The 25372-nt window shown below is 40.8% G+C and overlaps 1 protein-coding gene across 1 annotated transcript in view; it reads right to left on the bottom strand.

The window, feature by feature from the left end:
- The window catches only part of MYO3B (myosin IIIB), a 340336-nt gene that overhangs the window by 262110 nt on the left and 52854 nt on the right, over window positions 1-25372 (bottom strand). Inside the window, exons 9-10 of the mRNA XM_074967534.1 lie at window positions 19060-19136; window positions 3754-3899 (exon numbers count right to left, since the gene is read on the bottom strand). Of these exons, the coding sequence (XP_074823635.1) occupies window positions 3754-3899; window positions 19060-19136 (223 nt within the window). The remainder of the gene's footprint in view (window positions 1-3753; window positions 3900-19059; window positions 19137-25372) is intronic.

The raw sequence follows: 25372 nt of genomic DNA, 5'->3' as shown, positions 1-25372 counted from the left end.
ACAGACACACAGACCCTTTGTTTCTCTCCCTCCTCCCAGCTTTTGAAAGTATCTTGTCTCCTCATTGGTCATTTTGGTCAGGTGCCAGCGAGGTTACCTTTAGCTTCTTAACCCTTTACAGGTGAGAGGAGTTTTCCTCTGGCCAGGAGGGATTTTAAAGGGGATTACCCTTCCCTTTATATTTATGACACGTCCCCCAGATCTCAGCTAGGGTGAAACACTGGCTGGGATTTCTTCCTGGAGCTCTAGGAAAAACAGAGTTAATAAGACACATTCATCTCTAAATATACTACCAAGTACATAAAGACTAACAATATTTTCCACATCTCAAGAATCATAGAATCATAGAATATCAGGGTTGGAAGGGACCTCAGGAGGTCATCTAGTCCAACCCCCTGCTCAAAGCAGGACCAATCCCCAATCAAATCATCCCAGCCAAGGCTTTGTCAAGCCTGACCTTAAAAACTTCCAAGGAAGGAGATTCTACCACCTCCCTAGGTAACGCATTCCAGTGTTTCACCGCCCTCCTAGTGAAAAAGTTTTTCCTAATATCCAACCTAAACCTCCCCCACTGCAACTAGAGACCATTACTCCTTGTCCTGTCCTCTTCTACCACTGAGAATAGTCTAGAACCATCCTCTCTGGAACCACCTCTCAGGTAGTTGAAAGCAGCTATCAAATCCCCCCTCATTCTTCTCTTCTGCAGACTAAACAATCCCAGTTCCCTCAGCCTCTCCTCATAAGTCATGTGTTCCAGACCCCTAATCATTTTTGTTGCCCTTCGCTGGACTCTCTCCAATTTATCCACATCCTTCTTGTAGTGTGGGGCCCAAAACTGGACACAGTACTCCAGATGAGGCCTCACCAATGTCGAATAGAGGGGAACGATCATGTCCCTCGATCTGCTCGCTATGCCCCTACTTATACATCCCAAAATGCCATTGGGCCTTCTTGGCAACAAGGGCACACTGCTGACTCATATCCAGCTTCTCGTCCACTGTAACCCCTGTAACCATTACCTGTAAACAGGTAATAAGATGTATCTCTCTCTGTCACGTGTAAATTAAGCCAACACAATGGACGCCCTGTTTGCATGTGAAGTCAATAAGTAAAATGGGTTGATGCGGATATAAGACCAACAGGAGGGAGCACACTGGACATCAAGCATTTGGGAGAAGAATCTTATTTGGGGGTGCATTTCAAAAGTTTACTGGACTATAAGAGGAAGGAAAAAAGCCCCTTTTGTATTCCATTTACTGAGGAAACCTCTTGTAGGGTGGGGGAAATATTCATGAAAACTTGGATTCTGGTTATGACTGAAAACCAGTGGTCTGACAAAGACTGAATGATTGGAAGGACTCCACTCTATTAAATAGAAAAGGTAACCATTGATAAGTGAAGACCTAGGATTGCATTTTATGGTTTTGTTTTATTTGTAACCTGTTGTTCTTACTATCCTTACTCACTAGCTCTTAAAATCTTTGTTAATAAAGGTGTATTTATTTTCACTATAGATAGATTACAGTGCCGTGTTGTTATAAAGAATCTGATCCTGAGTTATTCTAGTTAAGCTGTGCATACTCTGTACCTTCAGGGAGAGCCTACCTGGTTATTCATATGAGTGTTCAGTGACAGGAGTTGGATACAACAGAGGGGCAACAGAGAGACACTAGCAGAGGAGTTTAGGAATTGGTTTGTGTCTGTCAGTAGCCTGCACAAGAGAGAGTGAGATCTGCAGAGACCTGGAAGTTAGTGTGTGTTGGTGGCCAAAGGCTGTTGGTTTTCATGGATAGACAAGACTGCTTCATGCCAGGGGCATGCACAAGTGGGGGAGGGGCAAAGCAGCAGCATGGGACCCCCTCCAATAATTGGGGAGGGGGCACAGAACTCCTCTGGCCCTAGGGCTGCGGCAGGGAGAGCAAGATCTTCTGGCTTTAGGGCCACAGCAGGGTCACAGAACATGTCAAATTTAAATTCCTGTGCACGCCCCTGCTCCACGCTAAGGGTAGATAGTAGCAAGGTACCTCACAACTCTGAGTAACCCTGGGGAGCATCACAGTGCCAACATGCTCAGTGCTGAAACTGCTAAAAAGGACATCAGATGTAGTATGGACATGAGGAACTGGACTGAGATGGTCAAACACCACTAGATGGTCAAACAGCCCCCCTGATGGTAGCAACTTTTGGTCACTACTCACTATCAACCTGGACTGGATTTAAACCAGTTCCTAGAGATGACAAGCTCCATATCCCATTAGCAGTCCCTCTTCCCATCTAGCACCCACCATAGTCTATGATGTCTTGTGTAAGTGGATAGTTTCTAGTAGTGGCATTCTAGCTCGTAAAATGCAAAGCAGAAGAAAATCACTTCACTCAAAAAATAATAATAAAAATTCTGCCATTAAGGAGTTTACATAGTAAATACACACTATTTATCTTATCAAAGTAGACACCCCATCTTACATATTGCAAAGTCATGCAGACATATATCAGTGAGTAGGGACAGAGGTAAATCATACACAAAAATCAAAGCATCCACATGTCCCATTCCATAGATCTTCCTATCACTTGCTGTTATTTAACACTATGACATGATTACAGTCCTGCTAAACTGGTTTGAGTATTCATCTGATAAAATTTATGGACATTAGTTTTGAAATCTGGAGCCTCCCTTGCTGCTTTAATTGCCATGTCCTGTTTTATATTTGTGCCTCAGCAACAAGATGAACTGCTGCCTCAGTCTGAATAATTGTTGGAAGAGTGGTGGCAGTTCACATCTGGGTCGGGTACAAGGAGATAACATTATGACGCAGAACCTAAGACAGTCTCATCTGCATATAAATAGACCTAATCAGAAATGCAAATTGCAATCAGAAGAAATTTTAAAAGCCCGTGATAATTGTGCGATTGTACAGATAACAAAAGGTCAAACACTTTTATTGTCAAAGCTTTTAAACTGCTATCAGCCAGTGGCGATTCTTTCTTTACAAACGCAATGTGGAAAAGGCAACCATATGCCAATTTGCAGTCAACCTTGGACAAATTCTTGAGAGATTTTTCCTATTATGACCGTGACCCTCTTGTTAAACCCTATTTCGCACTGTCAATAAAATCCTGACTTGTCCAGTTAGAAACCCCAGTCAGGTGATGATAAAGCAAAATAAAAACAGATGATGTGAAATGAAATATTCAGGTGATATTAATAAATATGGAGAGAGCTTCCATCTTCTTTTTATATGCATACTGCACATCTTATCATCCAAGGGTAAATTAAAAAAAGAAACGATGGACACAATTTAGTGCAACTGACAGATTGCTACATAACATTCTCAAAATTACATGTATTTCTTCCATAATCAGACAAGTCTAAGATTCCAGAGGAATGCCATTTAAAAACATTATGCTACATTTCAGATACTAGTTTCTGCCTATGTTGAAACAAATGCTTTTATCAATTACAGCTAAGAAAATTACATTTGCAGTCTATTGTTGAAGGTATATAAAATCAAAACCCAAGAGAAGAATAAAGTAAATATAGAATTCTATTATTTCAACGAGCCCTTACTATTAATTATTTCTAAAGTCAGATTGAATAGGAATCCTCATAATGATGACAACTCTTTTTTATCTATTTTCCAGTGATGGTTTCTTACAATTCGAGGAGAAATTGTTTACCAAATATTTATTTTACTTCTCACTAGACTCCCTGTGAACAACAAACTAGTGAGTCAAGAGAGCCATCTAGTGCCATACCTTGGAATCTTAAAAAGCGTTTTCACAGGATGCATGTCAAATAAAGGTGGGTCTCCATCACCCAATTCAATAGCTGTGATCCCAAGGGACCATACGTCACACCGAGCATCATATGAGTAGTCAAACTGTTGTTCACAAGCAATGACCTATCAGATAAAAGCAGGAAAAACAATGTATTAACCTTCTCATAAATTCACGCTGTGCTAGCATGACATTAATGTACTTTTGATTACCAAAAATCACATGCAATCCTATTTCTGCAGCTTTGCCACATTTGCCAGATGGAAAAGTCCTATAGAATTATAACCCTCTCCTTGGGTTTGTTTGTTTTTATTTAAAAAAATATTCCCACAAAATTTAATAGAGAATTATACCCCTGCTATAGAACTGTATAGGATGCTTCAAACAACTCCACAAAAAAATTCTCTATTAAATTCTATATATTTTAATTTCTACTGAAACCTATTGCAATTCTATTTCATACCTATTAATTTCTACAGCTATTTGTAAGGTGAAAAGGTGATTTGCATGATAAGAATATTCCATCGTTCACTCCCATCAGTCAATTTCTTGCAAATATACGTAGTTTGCCCCCTCTGGATTTGAGTAAATAGAAAAAGCTGAATCAATATATCATAGGCCTGATCTAAAGCCCATTGAAGCTAATGGAAGGTTTTCCATAGACTTCAAAGGGGCTTTGGACCAGAACCTGTATGCATGCTGCCAGTGAAAGTCAGTGTCTACATTCATATTATCACAAGTTTCACAACTAGATATGAGCTCAAAACAAACCCCTAAATGTGAACGTCCGCAAACCTTGCTGGAGAGATCAAAAACCAAATCCAGGTTAAAATTTGATCCTTATCTCTATAAATGCATGAAACTAAACCTCAGACCCCAAAACCCCTGGCACTTACTGTGGTTTGGAATTGTGAGCCAAATTTTCCAGCTCAAACTCCTCAAACACCACCACCAAGTACTTTGAAAACTTTTTACACTCTGCTGTGTCATTAATAGGTATGTGCACGGTTTTCTGAATGGGGTTAAATTAAATTGCAAATTTGTACTCACTATAAACAGAATTGCTGACAGCACAAATTATTTTCTTATAAAAGTAGTAAAGAGCATTGAATATACAAGATAAGAAAATCTAGCAGAGGCAGCAGAAGTTATGGTTAGAAAAAAAGCATCTCCTATGACAGCAATAATTTATTTTTAATCAGGTCTTTCCACTTGGTCAATCTAGTTTAGTTGTTTGTCTAGAGCAAACTGATTCAGAAAAATTAGACCCCGCCCCACCTGAACTTTCTCGCAAAGCTAGAACCAAATGTTCAGATAACTCTCCTCCCTAATTTTTTTCATTTTAGTATGTCAGAGAAATTCCTGCTTCTATTCTGTTCGGTTTCGTATATCACCCTCATCAGGGGGATGTCTGAGTGTTCTCCAGTAGTGCATTAAAGATTATCATCATCGTCATGTGAGGTTGTTTTTTTGCCTCTTATCCTCACTCAAGAGGTAATATTAGAGTAAAAAATTTGTGGGGGTTCATTCCACAGTCTTGGACTGACCCCCAGAAAAGGTCCATCTCCTAAACAGACAAGCTTTACTCTGACACTGGACAGTTCCATTGTATCTGAGGAGTGGAGTTGTCAATCACTGTCCTCATCTCAGAACTTTAGATCAGGGGTTCTCAAACTGGGGGTGGGGACCCCTCAGGGGGTCACGAGGTTATTAAATGGGGGGTTGCGAGCTGTCAGCCTCCACCCCAAACCCACTTTGCCTCCAGCATTTATAATGGTGTTAAATATATTTTAAAAGTGTTTTTAATTTGTAAGCGGGGGGTCGCACTCAGAAGCTTTCTATGTGAAAGGGGTCACCAGTTCAAAAGTTTGAGAACCACTGCTTTAGATGATCATGAAGGTATCATCCTAGGCCCAAGCAATTGAGTGCCTTGAAAATATGGACAAAGACCTTGAATTTGGCATGGTATTCTATGGGACGCCAGTGTAAAGACCAGTTTGATGTGCTCACAGTAGCCCACGTTGCTAAAAAGATATGTTGTCATGTTCTGTACTAGTTAGAGTTTCCAGGTGACCGCATGCCCAGGTATGTTGCAGTGCTGTAGGACTGGAAGCACCAAAATACCCCACAGGCAGAACAGGAATCAAGACATGCAGTAATTGTCTGTGTGGTCACTGTGGGCCAGAAGAGGTAGACATTTGCTGGGCTGCCTAGGATGGCAGGACTCATGGAGTTAGCCATGCTAGCCACAGGGAAATAAAAGTAGAAGTCTAGTGATAAAACCTCTTCATGACATGTCCTGCTCCAGAGGTCTGGATAACTTTTATTTTTACAGTACCACATGAGACTTCGCACATACAGGATGATACTTTCCCTGCCAAGAGGAGTTTATAATTTAAGGGTATAATTCCACACCCATTGAAACCAATGCCAGCTTTGCCATTAACTTCATCAGGCCCTAAACTAGACAACATATGGACACACAAGACAGGGAAAGAGAAAGTAACACACAGGATTATGAAGTGGAGAAGTTTGGCACGTGTACTTCTAATTTGGGGACAGGACGACAGACGCATTCGTATGTACATTTATCAGAACTGAAACATCAAACCCTTTTGAGATTTGCCTAGGACTATTTAGAACTGAAGTTATTTTTGTCTTGGCTTCAGTAGATATAGAACATGTAGAAAAGCATCGCTGCAAGCATATAATATACTGCTGAATGATTATGACTGGAGCTTTGCTAGCTGGAGACAAGCACTGTATAATTAGCACTGCTGACCCACCAGCTGAAAGTAGTCTTGAGGTTAAAGGGCTGAAGCTTCTTGGGAAAGGTGCTACTGTACTCAGTTGACAGCACAAGCTAAGCAGCTTATGAGGTATGTGAGCACAATGCTGAAAGCAGAGCAGAGTGTATAAAAAATGAAGCTGGTACAAAATTGTTACCCTTGCTCCAAGGAGAGCAAAACTGCTAACCATGCAAGTCCAACAAATAAAATAAACCAGCTGAATGTCTTTCCACATGACACTATGCAGCCTATTTAATTTAATCTGATCTCACCTTAGGGGTAAAAAATATTTTCGTAGGCCTTGTATACACTAGCGACATTTCCTAAAAATCTCTCACTGGTTCAGTTCCACTGGTGTTTAGCAACACTGGAAGAGCTGGTGTAGGCACACCAAGGTGAGTGTCTCTCTCTCTCTCACACACACTCACACACACACACACACAAGCCAGAGTAAACACGAGACCTAAATTGGTTCTTTATTCCCATTTCTTTATTCACGACTTCCAGATCTTATTCAAAGATGACATTTTTTTAAAACGTTTATCAATGAAAGATAAATTGTAATTGATTTTTTTAAGTTAATTGAATTTCAGAACAATTTATATTAGTAGTCAATTATTGATTAGGACACACAGCCTCCCTAACCCCTATCCTGTCAGTGCAGGGTTCATACACCGCATCACACACAGTTTTCACAGGGAATTAGGCTTGGGAGCTCAGGGGTAATGAAATCTTCTTCACGCTGCAGAGAAGCTTACCAAGCCCTCCATATCTGTCATTCCAGCTGGATTGGAATAGCATCTAGAACCACTGCAATTGTGGCAACTGGCTCTACAGACCTATGGGGTGTTCCTTCAGCTTCCCTCAAAGCCCCGCTTCATGCTGCCTATCTAGGAAGTCAGCACTCCTGCAGGCAAAGGGTGACATGATGCAAATGCCCCCACTCTGCACAGTAGACTTGGTGTTGTCCCACTGCTTTTTTGACCTTCTCGGATACTGTGCTGATAAGTCCTTAAAGAAAAAATTGATCTATCTGTAGCTTTCTGAATTCCATTGTATTGCTTCAATGCTGTTAGCAGCTCCAGCATAACTTTTTCATTCCTATTGCAGTTCATTGTAGCTTTAGTTTGACCTTCATCAAAACTTAAAAAAGAAAAAAAATAACCAAAAAAAGAAGCTACATTTTCTCTAGTTGGTTTAAATTCTTTATCCACTTCCCAAAAACATCTGTGTTCCCAATGACACGCCACTTTACTGAAATCATGTGAGTCAGCTCCCATAAGATGGTGACTCAGAGGAAGTCACAAGCAGTTAGCCCATACATAGCTAATTAAATTGACATTTTTCTCCTTCACTTTCTTGAAATGTCAAAAATATTTATCTGCTTGGCTACAAAGCTGCTACAATCTATCCCCTGATCGTGTTTGTCTAGATACTTGCATGGTCCTCATCACAGCATTGTGTGAGTTCTTCACAAATATTATGAAATTTGTCCTCAATACCCTGTGAGGCAGATGTAGCAGTTCCCCCATTTTGCAGTCAGGGAAGTGAAGTGAAGTATGGAGAGATTTATTCTCGGGATCAGCTAAAGGTCACAGAGGTTATCTATGGCAGAGCCAGGAAGTAAATCCAGATCTCCTGAGTCCAAGTCCAGTGACTTAAAACACAAAGCCATCCTTTCCCTACATAAGCATGGCATGTTGCCATTGATTCTAATTCTAAAATCTATTGTCCGCAGTTTGACAGCAAAATTCACTCTTCATCTAAACTTTCTTAGAAAGTTTATTTACAAGCTATGCCAAAATAATTAAATGAGTGTCACAGGGAATTGCATTCATGATGGATGGTGTAGTGAAGGGATATCAGCACTGTTTCCAGAACAATGTCATTGAGCTTCTGTAGGCTTCACAAACAGTTTAAGGCCTACTATATTTCAACAAAGAGGAGAGAACATATGAAGCATCTTTTGATACTCTCCTCTCTACAGCAGCTGACAGCTTATGACTTCAGTAAATACGGTACATCCAAGTAAAACTACATTACATTAAAAATCCCGGCATCCCAGGTGAGAAGCATCTAAAAAAAATCAAATTCTATGTCCATCTATTGTGAGTTTTCTTTGTTTCCAACTAAATTTAATCTGCAATGAAACATGCATCCAAGTGCATTTCAGGCAGTTTTCCATCACTCACCTCTAACAAAAGAAGCTGCTCAGAAAACACATTGCATTGGTTGCCACCTTGCTATTGAGTATGTAGAATGTATACGGATTGCATTATCACAGATTCTGAGTGATTACTGAACTGAAGACAGTTTGCCATTTATCTTGGGATTTGTTAGGATTTTACCATTGTGTGCCCTTCACAGAAGCTTGTGGTGGGGTGGGAGGGAAAGTAAGATTCTGATTTATTGCTTCACCCATGGAAGATGATCATGGACAGCAAAGCAATTGTTTGGAGGTTGGTTTGTGCAGCTGGTCCCAGTTTCTATCTTGGCGCCTAAGGCCTTGTCTATACTACAAATGCTTTGCTGGTATAGCAATACTGGTATAGCTATTCCAACAGAGCACCCTGGCATAGATGCAACATATGCCAACAGAAGGAGTTTTCTGTCAGCATGGTAATACCACCTCCACAAACAACAATTAGCACTTTTGTGTCAGCACAGCTGCACCTACACTGATGGGTTTGCTGGCATAACTATGTCTGCTCAGGCGAGGGGGGCTTCACACACACACTGACCAATATAGCTATGCAGACAAATCTTTGTATTGTAGGTCTGGCCTAAAACTGTGACTTCCTGGTCCCAAAACGATACTGCTACCTATTTTGAATACTGTACTAAAGTTAATGCTCATTCTCCTGTGCATCCAATTCCATAGACCCTACAGTGGGGCTTCAGGACATATGTGGCTTTAAGGGATCAGATTCTGACCTAGTAATCACACGCTAATTTTCAAGATCCACCCTTCCTGAAGAGCATCCGGGTTTTGTCCTGTCTTCTGAGATATAGCTGGTGTCTAGACAACCCTCTGCAGAGCAAGAATCTTTTAAATTGAAACAAAAGGCAAAACATGGCAGTCTGCCTTCTCTGCAAGAGATCCAGAACCCCATATTCCTGGGGACACTTGCCCTTCTCTCAAAGAGTGCTTTAAGCCCCTCAGGTTCTCAGGGACTGATGTTTGAGATTTTCTTTTTTCTGCTCTCTGCTGTGCAAGGAAGCTAGAAAGGGAGAGGCACCAAAAGAAAATCATAGACCAGGGAGTACGTTACCTACCCTGCCTCCCTTGCTCAAATACATAGTCAGACTTGCACCATATCCAGGAGTGTTCTTCCTCATTGACCCAAGCACAGACTGAGGAGGATTTTACCTTGGCTACCGTCCTCCAGGTCCAAAGCCTGGATCCTAGCAGAACAGTGCAGTGTCTCTCACAACATATGCTTAGCATGATGTGGCCCTGATCTCAGCTGGGACTTAGGCCCTACAGTAATACAATCATAAATATAATAGTAAGTGCCAAACATTTCTTGAAATTTCTGTGCAATAAAATTCAAAATTGTATCTATGCTCTACTGCTACCATACTAGATTTATTGTATTGTTTTCCTACCAAATGAGTTCGATTTTCAGAAATTTCAATATTCATTCATCTTCATGGCAGATAATACCAATTCAGAGGAAGGTGCAAGAATCTTCTTTAGAGTCATTTATGAAATAGCATATCCTGGGAGAAGTTTCTTCCTAACCCCAGATAGTTAATGACTGGTTTATGCCCTAGATAATTTAAGATTAATATCCCCTTTCGTTTTTAATCTTATCTGATGTAATGCATGCTATGAAAACAAAACTAACCTCTAAAAAGAGTTCTTTCAGTAATGCATCTTATAAGCAGTGCTCTGAAAATAGATAGTTGCCACACATGCATTACACGTGCTGTAAATACATATTTTCAAAATTTTCCTCACAAAAGGCAGAAAGGCCACATATTTTCATCTTAGATTTATTTTCTATTACAAAATGTAAACAAGCTTTGCATGCACGATCATTTTTAAATTACTTTCAGGCAACAAAAAAATTAAAATAAATTTGTTTTTATACTTTCTGATTTCTCACCTGTTTAAGTTGTCTCCCTTTACCATGTGGATTCCAAGAGTTTCTTGTGGTAATCAGAATTTACAACCAAAAAAAAGTTTGAATGGCACCTAAATGCATAGTCAAAATGCTCATATCAGAAGAGCTAATTTTAGCTAAATAGAAGTTAAAGCAAAGAGACCTAAAGCTATTAACCCAGGGCTGACCTTGAGTCCCATGATGTAGGCAAGTGAGCAGTGAACAAGATAAATTGAAGGCTGGAAATGGGGGAACATACTAGGTGCTTTTTAGAGGATTGTATGCACCGCACATGTCTATTTAGAATTAATTTTGAAACACAGAGTACAATTTTCAAATGAATGCAATTCTGTGATTTGGGCTGGGAGTTGGAATTTCTGTTCCAGGTATTAGATGCCTTTTAACTACAGGTACTAACCTGATTTTTAGGGTTCATATAGGTTAGGTTTAAACAAAAGAAACCTGCTCTAAGATGAAATCTGGCATAAGGCGACTTCTTGGAGCAAAAATCCTGGCCCTGAACCCGAAAGCCCTTTATTCACATGAATATTGGATGTCAGAAGGACTGCTCTTGTGAAACTTTGCAGGATCAACCCATTGCTTCAGATGTTTTTCAAATATATGAATGTAAACAAAAATATTGTGCTAGTTTAATATTTGTGTTTACATAATGTGGAGAGAGCACCTCATATTACAGTATGACACTGCAAGTGTTTTCTCATTGTTCCAACATTCCGTTTATTCTCTCTCTGTCCAAAAAAAAAAAAAATCAGATTCAAAGCCATAAAATAAACAGGAGTTTTTTAAAATAAAAGGTGCTGTGGGTATATCCAGTTGAGCACCTGCTCCTCTAACATTCTCAAGAGCAGGCTCTTGTGCACTGAAGTAGCAAATTTCATGGAGATGTCTATTTCACCAAGGAGGAGGAAAGCATTCTGCTGTTACTGGAATAATCTTGCTGAATGCTATGTTCTCTTGGCTGGTAACACAGACCCAAAACCAGGAGCTGATACAGCTTCAGACTCCTCGTTTGAAATCCTGGCCCCATTTAGGTCAACAGCAAAACTCCCGCTGATTTCTAGGATAGATGCTAGCAATGAAATCTTGGCTCCACTGAACTTATATGATATCTTTTCTAAGGTGGAAGTCCCTATTATAGCTGTTTGTCACTCTCCTATCTGTACAGCTCTTCAACGGACATATTTTTAAATGTTTTGTGCTCAACAGCCCCATAAGTAAGTAGTATCTATGCACCTCTGTCATTTTCTGATGGTTATAAGTAAAGTGTAAAAGTTGGTGTCCATGCTACCTCAGTCTGTGTTGTTTTTAAGTCACCCCCAATGTCTGTCCCAGATCCTGTATGGCAATTCCTGTTCCTAAAACTACATTTGGTACAGGGTGAAAGTGTGCTGATTCACTTAGGTTTACACTTAAGTTCTGAGGTTCAGATTTCAGGCTGGATCAGGTCAAGAGTTTAGCTTTAATACTGCTAAAATCTTGTGAGCTTCTCTTGCAAAGTTTTGGATGAATGTGTCAGAACTCAAATGAGATCATCTGATTTTGTGATATTTTCACTATTCAGGGTAAGAATCTTGTAAAAACCACAGCACTGTTCCTTTGACCACTTCTGAACCAGAACTGGAAATGAGACACCACTCCCCTCCCTTTATTATTATTATATTTTTTTAAGACTTGGAATTAAAGACATATAGGTGAGTTCAATTCAAAGGTTTCAAATATGACTCTCCTCCCTTGCCCCCGGAGCATTTTAGGGATGACAGAGAGAGATTTGAGGTAACTTATTTAACAGGTGACAAGTAGTATGTATAAAGTAACCTCAGCAATGATTCTGCTGAATCTAGCCTGGCTGTATTCCCTGTTTCAGTCTCTGCAACTGATCTTGTATGTGTGAGGTGATTATGATTGACATAATAACCAACTCTTAACTTTACTTCTTAGGTTTAATCTTTTTTTTTCCCCCTGAGCTCTTCAGCTGCTTCTATACAGCTTACTTTCTGTACAATTATCCCCCACTTTCACTTTCCAACCATATTTTGGTTAAACCCAGGATATGCACTGATCTCTTGCTCTTTTTTTCTCTGTCCTGATGCTATTATTTGACATACAAATACATCAGAAAAACATCTCTGAAAAGCCCAATTACTCACTGGGGGCTTAGTCCAATTTCCTCATTTTTTTCTAAACCATATGCTTTCAGTTTCTCTGAATCATATTATTTCCTATTGACCCACTTGTTTTAAGCTGTTTCAGGGTTCTCCTCTGCTGTTTCTCCATAGACACCCCCACATATCAAAAACATCAGGCAAAAAGGAGCAAGGAAACTTTCTTTGCATGCTGCCCTATGTTTTCTCTTCACTGTACAAGTTTCCATTAGCTTTCACTAATCTTACCTTAGACTCACTGGAAAATTTTGTTTTCAAAAAGCTGTTATCAAGGAGGATTTTTCAAGTTCTCACAGTTCTAGATTTTCATCTTTCATAGCACAATTTACACATGCATTAAAAAGAACTACGAAGGCATCACAAAAAGTAATGCAAATCCTACAGCTGATGGAATATAAATGTGTCTTTCACACAAACACAAGGAAACCAGCCATAATGATGTAAGCCCTTAAGTCTTACAGTACTTGAAATATAAAAGATAGTTTAGGGAGCAGCATAATCAGGGTTGAAAAGATTAGATTTTTATCAGTAAATATCAATTTCACTGTACACACACACACAAACCTATGAAAAAATATATCCATCAATAATAATCAAAATTTACAGATAGGCAAAGTAAAAAAAGTGCTGCTTGAGAACTAAGAGTTTGACTTAAAGATACTTCCTATATTGAACATGTGATGTTGACAATTTGTATTTCAACAGTTACAAAACTTTCACGTTTTGAATCTCAACTCCTACTGTCATTAAATGATCATTGTCTGATTTCCCCTATTGTCTAACACGCCCCCCCATAATTTCCCACACCTATGAACATTTAAATCAATAAAATTAGAAAAAATGTTTAAAACCCATAATTTTGTACAACTATGAAAATTTAATTGCTAAGAATTTTAAAAATGTTAAAAACTTAACATCGATATTATCCCTCAAAATTATTTTTTTTAAAATCAAATTCTGCCAAGCCTAAACATAATGGATAGTTGAGCATTGTGCAGTTATTTCGCAGAGTTGTATGTCTACAGTGCTGAGCAGTGCATACATGGTGGCTCACACCTGCATGCTTACTTGCTGAGTGCTGAGCAGTGCATACATGGTGGCTCACACCTGCATGCTTACTTGCTGAGGGTGAATGTGCTTAGGGTGCTGGATTACTTGGAAACGTCTTTTCAGAACAGGAACTTCAAAAAGAGCTGCCCCTGTTCTGATGTGGTACGTACACAGTCATTACGTGTAACCATATTTTCAGACCACTTACATCAAAATGTCCATTTATTTCTTTGGATTCTTATTCAAATTATTTTTATTATTTTCCAGAGAGATAATTAGAAGGGGGTGGAGAGCAGGAAATTTGAGTAAGATTTCAACCATTAACCCTGACAGTAATTACTGAAGAAAAACACTACTGTAAACAGCATCCTTAATTATCTGGGTTTCATAAGAATATTCTGTCTTCATAGCCCTTGGCAAAGTCAGAATGAATGGTCTAAACTGTTTTTAGAGTGTCTTTAAGCAAGGTGATGTCATAAATAATGATGGCACAGTGGTTACTAAGGTGTCTCATGTCTCTTCTGTGACATCAGCTGGTTGTTATGGAGATGGTAAAATATCAACCATTCTTTGTGAGTCTGTACGAGATCAATTTTTGGATCCATTACAGCAGGTTCATTTCTCTGCTCAACTGTAATCAGTTTTCCATGGCAAAAGAAAGAAGACCAGATGGGACTGTTACATTTTAAAAAAGAAACAAATGTTTGCATTATATTCAAAACTGCATGCCGTATGATACAGACCTTTGCTTGTTTACAACAGATGCAGAAAGTAAGCTCTATCCCAAATAGCCTGTGGTTCAACCAGATGATATGTTCCATCATTTTTGTTGGAGGCCACTATTTTTGTTTAGATTTAATATTGCGCATTCTCTCTCTTTTTGTGTGGTTTTTGTACCATTTTATAAAACACAGACTCCTGCAATATTTGCAGTTAAAGGGATACTGTCAAGGTTATTGTTCTCTGTCATGCAGTCACTGCAAATGCAGGTGGGTTAGTTCACTTTTAATCTAAAGGTAAGACAAAATCTCCTAAAGCTGCATGAAATGGAATGAACAGTAAAAATACAGTGGGTAGGTTGTTATAAAAGTGCACTGAGTCAGTTCTCTTGCCTAAGAAGCTTGATGGGGACCCTTTAATTTTCTTCATTTCTATTCTATGTTATGTCCAAGGATATAAACATGCTTTGCTACTTATGAGCCTATAGAGGCCTTGCACCCCACTGGACTAAGCCAACCAATTCCGCTAATCGTCTACCTAGACTATCCACAGTCTCAGCGACTTCTGACCCCTCCTCTGTGCTTAGCCTCTCACGGTCCTTCCTCATCTATCCAGTGTTTGGTGCCAGTGCTGCAGGCTGGCAAGGAGCTGTGCTAGAGCTCTTTATCTCTTGGCACGCCTCCTCATGCTGTTTGCTATGTCCCTGGCAGGCTAGCTGGTAGCATTTGTGGGTGAAGGAGTTACATGACTAAGCAGATGTTGGGTGCCTGGTCACAAGCGGGGAAAAATCACTGACCAAACTAAGTCTTCACAGAAAAAGACCCAGTAAAACCTAAGGCGGAGCTGGTAATATGCTGTTCACTCTGGGAATTAGCTCAGTTCATGCGGAGCGCCCTCTGCTGGTGGTGTCCCGTCCGTCTCTCGCCCTAGATTGGTGTCTCGACCCGCGTTGCTCCCAGCTTGCGGTGTCCTCTTCAGGACACTGCCCTCCGGCAGTGCCCACTGCTCCGGTCTCATCCCCTTCTGGGGGTTTGGTGTTATTAGCAGTCCTTCTCTTCGCCCCAGCCACAATGGCCAACCACACCCCAAAGTCTAACCCCCTTTGGCAGGGGTCTGGTGCAGTCCGTGATGGCCACTCCTAATGGCCAGGTGAAAGTGCAAGGAGGAGGGGGGGACCCAGGCCCACTCTCTACTCTGGGTCCCGACCCAGGGACCCTTTGGCGGCAGCCTTCCTGCCTGCCCTCCTTCTCTCCTTTTGTCCGTCTCTCTCCCCGGGCCGTTTCCCCTTTGGCCCCTTTGCACCGGCTAGGCCCTTTTTCTCAGGGCCCGCAACCCGGCAGGTACCGGGCGGGACTTCCCTTCTGCTCCCCCCACCTGCTCAGCACCACGCTGTCCCTGGTGCTAATCTCCTCACACAGGAGACAGACCTTCACCCTCTGAAGGCCTGGGAGAGACTGCCTGCTCCCTTCCTGGGCAGCCTTTATATAGGGCCTAGCCTAGCCCTGATTGGCTGGCTGTAATACTGGCCCTGATTGGCTCTCTAAAGGCCCTCCCTGATTGGCTGCCTCCTTGCACAGCCACTCTGGCCTGTTGTAGCCCAATCTAGCATGGGGTTGGAGCATCGCCCCACCACATGCACATTAAAGATTAAAATGAAAGAAAATCTACAGTCTTAGAATCTTAACAGTTCACCTTATCTGCAGGAGGCAATTAGAGTTTTGTGTGTTTGTTTTAAACAAGAACTCAGTGGAATTAACCCTGAAGCTCAGGTGGAATTTTAGGGGTCTAAAGCTGAATGTATCATTCCCTGACTTCTGATCAACATAAGACAGCAACGTGCAGTGTAACAGACTTGCTACATCTAAGGCTGGTGCTCTTTCAAAAGGCTGGTGCACATGTTCTTCATAAAGAATGATTTCCATGTGGTGAATATTAGCTACCTTTATGCACAGTTGATATTATGGAACCTACATTTATTTCACGGTTTTTACTGTAAAATTGTGTGTCATATGAGTGCCATCTGAACCTTGATTTTAGACTATTTGTCTTTAGTTGAACACTTTCATGTACAGATTGTGGGCTAAGGGCTAAAGAAGGCAGAGCTGAATCTAGGTTTTGCAGGACTCCATCTGCTTTCCTTCAAGTCTGTAAGTGGGAGACCTGGGTTCAAGTCGCAGCTCCACATCAGGCACAGCAGGATTCAAATCTGGTTTTCCCATATCCCAGGTCAGTACTTTAATCATGAGATCATCACCTATTCTGGGGTGGGCTGGTGACTCTCTTTCTGTCTCTTATTTTTTTGTAGAAAATGTCTAAAGGTCTCAGGTTAATCCCCATACAGAATGGAAAATTTTTGAAATCTTCAAAATATTACCAGGATGGGAAAACCATTTTCCGCCCATTCCTGCACAATATATAATTTATATATATAAAAGTAAGAACAAGTTCAGTGGACACTAGCATCCTCATTAATTTAAACTTCCTGTTTACTATGGGGATGTTTAGTTCAATACTGTAATAGATAAGGATAAACATTACTACTTATAACTTTGATAGCACACAAGAGTAGTGTACTAACTACCAACCCATTCCTTTTAAATACATTCCCAGTGCTTAGTTCTTCCAGGACAGCATGATAATATTGACCACCTTCAGAACTAAGAAAATAGAGCCACAAAACAAGTCAACTAATCAACTGAAGGAAAATTATATCCATTTTGCTAAGCCCAGTAATCTTAGCACGTGTTATGGAAGAAGTATATCTTATCACTGTAATGGTGTGGCTCCCACCTCTCACAAGTGCCTCTTCTGGTCGGGTGTCTCTACAGTCTTTAAACATGCCTGGCCCAGGTATCAGGCTATATCCCTGGGGCTTCCTCCCTGAAGGCAATGGTTTCACCCTCTCTGGTCTGTTCTGGCTCCAGATCACTAGCTAGGCCACTAAGTAGTTCAGAACCCCTTCTAGGGGTTTATCGCTGTCCAATTATAGGCCGCTTCCCCAGTGGCCTATAGAAGGGACCCAGGTCCACCCAGTATTCTGGGTCCCAGCCCAGAAACCCTAAGAATAGCAGCCACTCACCGCTGTGTGCTTTTAATGAAACTGCTTTCAGTTCCCTCGACCACTTCCCCACCACCCCAATCTTCACTGATGCTTCATCCTTATCTTGGGGCTCTTCTGTGTTCAGGCCCAGCAGCCAGACAGGAGCTCTTTCTCGCTTCCCGGGTCCCTGCCAGCACTGAGCTGTCTGCAGTGCTGTAGTTCCCTTTGGCTAGCCAGGAGCATCATCTGCATTCCTCTGGCTCCAGGAAGGAACTGCTTGGGTCTGGCTCTGCAGCTCCTTTTTATATGACCCTCCTGGGCCTTGATTGGCTGTTCCCTGCAGCCTTTCTGATTGGCTAGCCCTTTGAGGCATCCCCCTGATTGGCTGATTCCTGCACAGTCTCTCTAGGCTGCTCGGAGAACTTAGTGCCACTGCTCTTTTCCTGGCCTAGTCCACCCTGCCACAATCACAAATAAACTGCTAAAGGTATTTGAAAACACTGACTGATGTGCCACCCATCCTGCACAAGAGCATGTGGAAAGGATCAGATTACTTCCAGAACTCTGGATTTCTACTGTAGCACAGAGTCCACATGTGACCCCCCTCCCCAGGTTGGTGGAACACCTGGGGATGGGGGACTGGCAAGGGATGAGCCCAAAAAGACAGTGCAGTCTGGGAATCTGGATCCCCAACTAAGCAGATAACAGCCAACTGAGCAAAGGGGCTCACTTAATATGCTGTACTGTAACACCCCACTTAAGGATAAGACCTATAGAATATAATAGAGATAAAATAATAGGATTAGATGTATATACATTATGCTAAAAACCCACAGAATTTCATAGAGGATTAGATCCCTTCTATAGGCTTTTTGAACCATATAGAGTTCTATAGTTGGGATATAATTCTGTACTAAAATCCATTGAATGATTCACAGAAATCCATGGAAAAGCTATCTATTAAATTCTATAGGACACTCCCATAAGTGCCTCCCCTCGCCATGGCAGGAGCAATAGCCATTGGCCCTGCTCTGTTACTCTGCAGAGGAGAATCACAGAGCGTAAAGCTAGAGTTATTTCATGCCTTAAGGAAGCATTACCGTAAGTTTCCTGTAGATTAGCCTATAGTTTTATGGAAAAGCTGCAAACAATCCTCTTTAATAGAAGAGGATAATGCCTCTGTTATTAAAAGAATCTAATTTGTCTATTCATCCCATTGCATAAGAGCTACAGATGTGGAAGGAAATGAAACAGACCCATAGCTGGGAACCACCAAATGCTTTTTCTGGTTATTATAGGTATCAGATTTTTGAGTCAATGTAGAATTGGGACAAAATTGTGTATTGCAATGAACAGAGGCAACACAGATAAAATAAAGAAAATGCTTTGCCCACCTCAGGTGCCATCCAAAAGGGCGTTCCCACTGAAGTGTTTCTGCGTAGCCGGGTGCTGGTGAGCTGGGCTGAAACACCTGCAATAAAATGGATTCAGATTTTGGCCTAAAATTAATGATATACTTTCAGTTCAGATTATATCAAGTCTCAGGAAAACAAATACATGATCCTTAAACCACATCTGGAAAACAACAGTCAAAATCAGAGCAAGATGTATCATTTGTACGAAATTATTTATTTGATGAATTTCACATTTTGCTTTAATCATGACTTGTTCAAGGGCAGATCACAACCTTCTCTAACATATTTGTTATTCAGAATTGTTCAAATAATTGCTCTGAATAATTCTTGGCTTGAAGCTCATTCATTCAAATTCAAACTATTTGACTGGTTACCTAAATCACATGGTCTCTTTCCATTTGCTGACTGGATGAATACAACTTAATCAAGCCTGTAATGCAAGTGCTCACATAAGGGGAATTTAAAACTTATTTTTCACAAACATTCCCCAATTTTCAGCTAAAATTCACACTCTGAACCTTTCTGCCAGCAGACTGGCTTTCCAGAAGATTCACAAACGCCCCAGTTCAGCAAAGCTCTTAAGTACATGCTTAAGTCCATGCTTGTGAAGGAAAGCACTGAAGCTCATCTTAACCTTTAGTGTGTAATAAAATAAAGTACAGGCTTCAGTGCTTTGCTGAAGAGGAATGAACTAATGTGACAAGTGCAAAAGCAAACACATACAGAGAGCAAAACGAGCCAAATCAAATTCATTAAAAAATTTGAATAAATGTACACAGAAAATGTTCTGCTCTATCCAGTCAACCCTGATCAAAATACAGTTGAACCTTGGAGTTTCTGAGATTCCAAAAGATTTTACCACTAAGCCAATATTGTCTTCAAAGTATTTCAAATGAATGGGGTTTTTTTCATAAAACATAATGTTGCCTTCCTACAGTATTATCCACAGACGAGAAAAAATTGTGGAATAGATATAATTTAGCAATGTTTGCTGCTAATAAATAAGAAATTTGGAAGCTGGAACATCAGCTTCCTCAGTTTACACTGTTACCATCCATCCATCCTGCAGTATGGAGTGTGCTTCCCAGTATGGTTAGACAGACATGCACTAGCTTTGCTCAAACTAGCTTGCTAAAAATAGCACTGTAACCAGGGCATCAGCTTGGGCTAACCATCCAAGTACATACCCAGAGATTATATCCTCAGGGGGACAATCCAAACTGCCCTCTGGGCTACCCCAGCTACACGCAGTAGCTCAAGCAGAGCTACTGAGCGTCCGTCTACGCATGCTGCAGTGCAGACATTCCTTACGTCTAAGATCCAATACGGTATTTTATTTTTAATCTCAGCATGATTGCAGCCCTTCAGTGATTCCCCCAGTACCACTCTGAACCATGTATTGGTTGCAGCCCTACAGCAAACTTATTTATTTAACTCTGATTCCTACTCACACCTGCAGAATTTGTAGCTGCTATATATAGACTTGTCTATGATACAACTGCATTTGCTCCAACCCCTCAGACAGAGACAAACTCCTACAAGATCTCTATCAAGCATTCTTACAGCTACAATACCCACCTGCTGAAGTGAAGAAACAGATTGACAGAGCCAGAAGAGTACCCAGAAGTTACCTACTATAGGACAGGCTCAACAAAGAAAATAACAGAACGCCACTAGCCATCACCTTCAGCCCCCAAATAAAACCTCTCCAACGCATCCTCAAGGATCTACAACCTATCCTGAAGGACGACCCATCACTCTCACAGCTCTTGGGAGACAGGCCAGTCCTTGCTTACAGACAGCCCCCCAACCTGAAGCAAATACTCACCAGCAACCACACACCACACAACAGAACCACTAACCCAGGAACCTATCCTTGCAACAAAGCCCGTTGCCAACTGTGTCCACATAGCTATTCAGGGGACACCATCACAGGGCCTAATAACATCAGCCACACTATCAGAGGCTCGTTCACCTGCACATCCACCAATGTGATATATGCCATCATGTGCCAGCAATGCCCCTCTGCCATGTACATTGGTCAAACTGACAGTCTCTACGTAAAAGAATAAATGTGCACAAATCAGACGTCAAGAATTATGACATTCAAAAACCAGTTGGAGAACACTTCAATCTCTTCGGTCACTCGATTACAGACCTAAAAGTTGCAACTCTTCAACAAAAAAACTTCAAAAACAGACTCCAATGAGAGACTGCTGAATTGGAATTAATTTGCAAACTGGATACAATTAACTTAGGCTTGAATAGAGACTGGGAGTGGATGGGTCATTACACAAAGTAAAACTATTTCCCCTTGTTTATTCCCCCCCACCGTTCCTCAGACGTTCTTGTCAACTGCTGGAAATGACCCACCTTGATTATCACTACAAAAAGTTTCCCCCGCTCTCCTGCTGGTAATAGCTCACCTTAAGTGATCACTCTCATTACAGTGTGTATGGTAACACCCATTGTTTCATGTTCTCTATGTATATAAATCTCTCCACTGTATTTTCCACTGAATGCATCCGACGAAGTGAGCTGTAGCTCACGAAAGCTTATGCTCAAATAAATTTGTTCGTCTCTAAGGTGCCACAAGTACTCCTGTTCTTTTTTCATAGAGATTAGAGTTACAAATATACACTAAAGTGGTACTGAATACCAATGAGCCAAAAAAAAAATGTTTTAAAAGAGAAATAAAGAAAAAGAACAGTAGTTCTCAGACATTTTAGGACAATTTATACAGTATGTGTTAATATGTATCATGCTGAAAGCAACTTAAGGAGAAATATAAATATATATTACATCCAAAAAATCTACTTTAAAGGAATGATACAGTTGCAAAGTCAGGCAATCAAAAGTTAAGAAATGCCACAATTAAGGTTGCCTGTGCCACTTTAATTTAGCCCTCTTGAGATAATCTTTAATTACATGATCACATGACCCTGCATATCCCACAGGAACCCTGCTACATTCAGTGCACAGAATAGATGGTGTTTATCGAAAGGATTCAATATATATTTTTATCCTCATTCAATGTGTGGTCCTATGCCTAATTTCTGCCCACCACTCAAACCCTGCACGAAACACAGAACTATAATTTTTCTCATGGGATTTTCTATGGTGTTCTCATCATAGTATCTTAGCATTTTTAAAAAATAATGAATATATCTTCACAATGCCCCTTTGAGGTTAGGCAGTATTATTATACCTATTTTATACCTGGGTAACTGAGGAACGGAGATTAAAGCCACAATTCTCAAATGTGTCAACTAATTTTCTGTGCCCAATTTTGAGGAGTCTAGGTCTGCTTTTTCAGAGTACTTGGCATTTTAAAGCACTTTATATGTTCAGAGCAGAGCTCCTATATACCACAGCTGTAGCTGAGCAAGGTCAGAACTTTTGAAAAACAGATCCCAGAGTCCTGAAACTCCTGCCTCATTCATTACACACCTTCCTATTTCTGCAACAAATGATGCAGGCATAATACAGACAACAGCATCATTCACTACACAGCCCTGTTTCACACCCCAAGAAGGTCCATCCAGTGCACCAAATGAGGCAGGGCTCCTGCCCTATCCTCTTCCCCATAACTAACCCACAAACTCCTGTGCCATGTCCCCCCACACCAGTTCCTGCCCCTATCCTCCCATTGCGCTTTCTCCTCCTTCTGTTCTTGCCTGTGTTCTCTCCCCCTGCTCCTATTCCCTATCTGTGGTTCCTGCCCCTTTCCCCCGTCCTTCTGCTCTTGCACCTCTTGTTCCTATTCCTGCACCCATTGGTCTTCTGTCTCCCTCTGCTCTTGCCCCTTTTCCAAATTTTTAGTTTCCTGTTCATAGCGACTCCCACAGCAGGGATGGTTCTTGGAGTGTCACCCTGGGCACCAAATCACCCTGCCACTCAGCTTTTTTGTTTGTTTTTACTCTACTGATTAGCTGCGGGCAGGGAGAGATCAAAAATAAGCCACAGCCAGCCACTCAGCGGCAAGGGGCTGCAAATGTTTTCCACCCTGGCCAGCAAAATGGCTAGCACCATTGCTGCTCCCCAGACTCCTGTTCCACCACCCTGAATCTCTTCCTCACCTTCTGAGTTTGAGTCACACTGTTTCCTCCTTCCCCTTCACACTACCTGCAGCAAGGGGATCCAGAACACTGGAGAGATTGTTTCCCTGTCAACTCTGCTCTCAGTTCCTGGGCCTGGGTCCACAACATCCCTTGGTAACCAAGAGGAGTAACTGCAGGGAAAGTGTTGCCCAGTCCCTGGAGCCCCAGAATAGCGCAAGCTCAGTCAGCCCTTTTGTGAGGATTGCACATGCACAGTCCTGTCACATGCAAGGGCTGTGAGGGGATGGCATGGGGCATGCTCAGTCACTCCCTGGAGATGGCACATGTACAGTCCTGTCACACACAGGAGCATGCTCAGTTCACTCAGAACCTTAAGAGAACTTAGGTGCAAACTCTAGTAAGTCTCTACTGAGTATGTGTGAATTGCAGTTTTTTAGACGGTCACAACTCAACCAAATTTGAGCAAATTGTCAGAGGACAGACAGAGTCACGTCCCTGACATTAGGGCATCCCCCTGCCAAATTTAAAGTCTCTGCTCCAAAGGGTGGGAGTGCTAGAGCTTCTTGGTGAAATCATTGTCAGTATTTGTTAAACACTGGAAAAACAACACACTTTTCCTTAAGCTCATTCTAAGAAACTCTCACGTCAAGCTGTAGTCTCCTCCTTCACATCAATATGTCCAGTGGTGTGTTCTGTTTTAGAAAGGAAAAGGAAGATTTCTGCCAGTCTACACTAGTTATTGCTCAAGATTATACTGGTAAAACCGCCTCAAATGAAAAGTAGTGTTGCTGTAACTGTGTCGGTCCCAGGGCATTAAAGAGACAAGGTGGGTGAGGTAATATCTTTTATTGGATCAACTTCTGTCAGTATGAGACACAAGCTTGTGAGCTTACAGAGAGCTCTTCTTCAACTCTGGGAAATTTATTCAGATTGTTACAGTTAAATACAAGACGGAGCAATTATGCTAAACAATCTGTTCCATCTTGTATTTAGCTGTAACAAGCTGAATAAATTTCCCAGACCTGTGTGGCATGGAAGCTTGTCTCTCTCACTGACAGAAGTTGGTCCAATAAAAAATATTACCTCACCTACCTTGTCTCTCTAATGAAAAGTGATTTTTAGCCCCACCATTAAATGCCAAAGAGATTACTAGACTATCACTAGTTTTGCCTTAGGCCACATATGTTTCTCCCAGCGCCACTTAAAATTGAGTGTCTCTACACTCAACAGTAATGAATTTTTGTCCCTAGCAGCTAATAAAGAGGCATCTGCTTCCTAAATTTATTCCACAAACAATCACAAACAGATTTTAAATATAATGCTAGTTTTATAATATTGTGACATTAAAATAGTTACGTTTGTTTTCCCCTTCATACATCATATTATAATTCTGGGCCATTCCTTTATTGCCAGAATTCTGGCATGCCAGTTTTATGGTACTTTCTCAATATATGAATATTTTACTTTAGCAACATGCAGAGTTAGGCAAACAGCTGTACAATACTGTATTTTCAAAACTGTTTACCTAACACTTTATACTGACTCACTGATTTCATATATTACTACTTTCCTGTTCCCTTTACTGTTAATAAAATTTCTCTTTATATGTACATATCTGATTCTAGAGAGGAACTACAGCATTCTTTTATTTTACTAAACGTATATGTATTTCAACATAGAAATATTCATCTGGGGTTAAATTCTATTGCAAAGTTCCCTTCCTCTGTCTCTCTCTTTATGCCTCTTGTGATGTTTCCAGTCCTGCCAGGCTCATATCTAACAGCAGTAATCACAAATAAAATGGATCTGTTAGTTTGTGGACCCATAGGACCACTTTACCTTCTACTCAGAGGGAATAAATGTGCTTAAGGCTAGTGAAAGCCATTTGAAAGAGTAAAATGTATCCTTTTCATATGCAAAAGATGAAATATTTAAATTTAAATGAGAGACAACTTCCCTGAGATATGACATTCCTAATGGAATGCAAAAGTGTTTCATAAATAAAATGGCTTTTTAAAATTATTGTTTTAAAAAGCCTAAAATAGATTTTCTGACAGGATTTCCTAGATTGCTCCATCTGCTACTTTTCCCCATCACTTCCTAAATATCTCAAGATTCCTCCTGGAAAATTTTTCTCAGTACTTGGTGTTCCAGAAACGCCTCTACCTTCTGAGTGGAAAATAAATGGATGCCTTTGGCTAAACTGCACACATCAAGAAAACAAATGGTAA

The sequence above is a fragment of the Natator depressus genome, chromosome 11 (assembly GCF_965152275.1).
Source record: "Natator depressus isolate rNatDep1 chromosome 11, rNatDep2.hap1, whole genome shotgun sequence".
In the NCBI taxonomy this organism is placed as follows: domain Eukaryota; kingdom Metazoa; phylum Chordata; order Testudines; family Cheloniidae; genus Natator; species Natator depressus.
The sequence above is the reverse complement of the archived record's forward strand: the minus strand, read 5'-3'. Positions and strand labels throughout refer to the sequence as shown.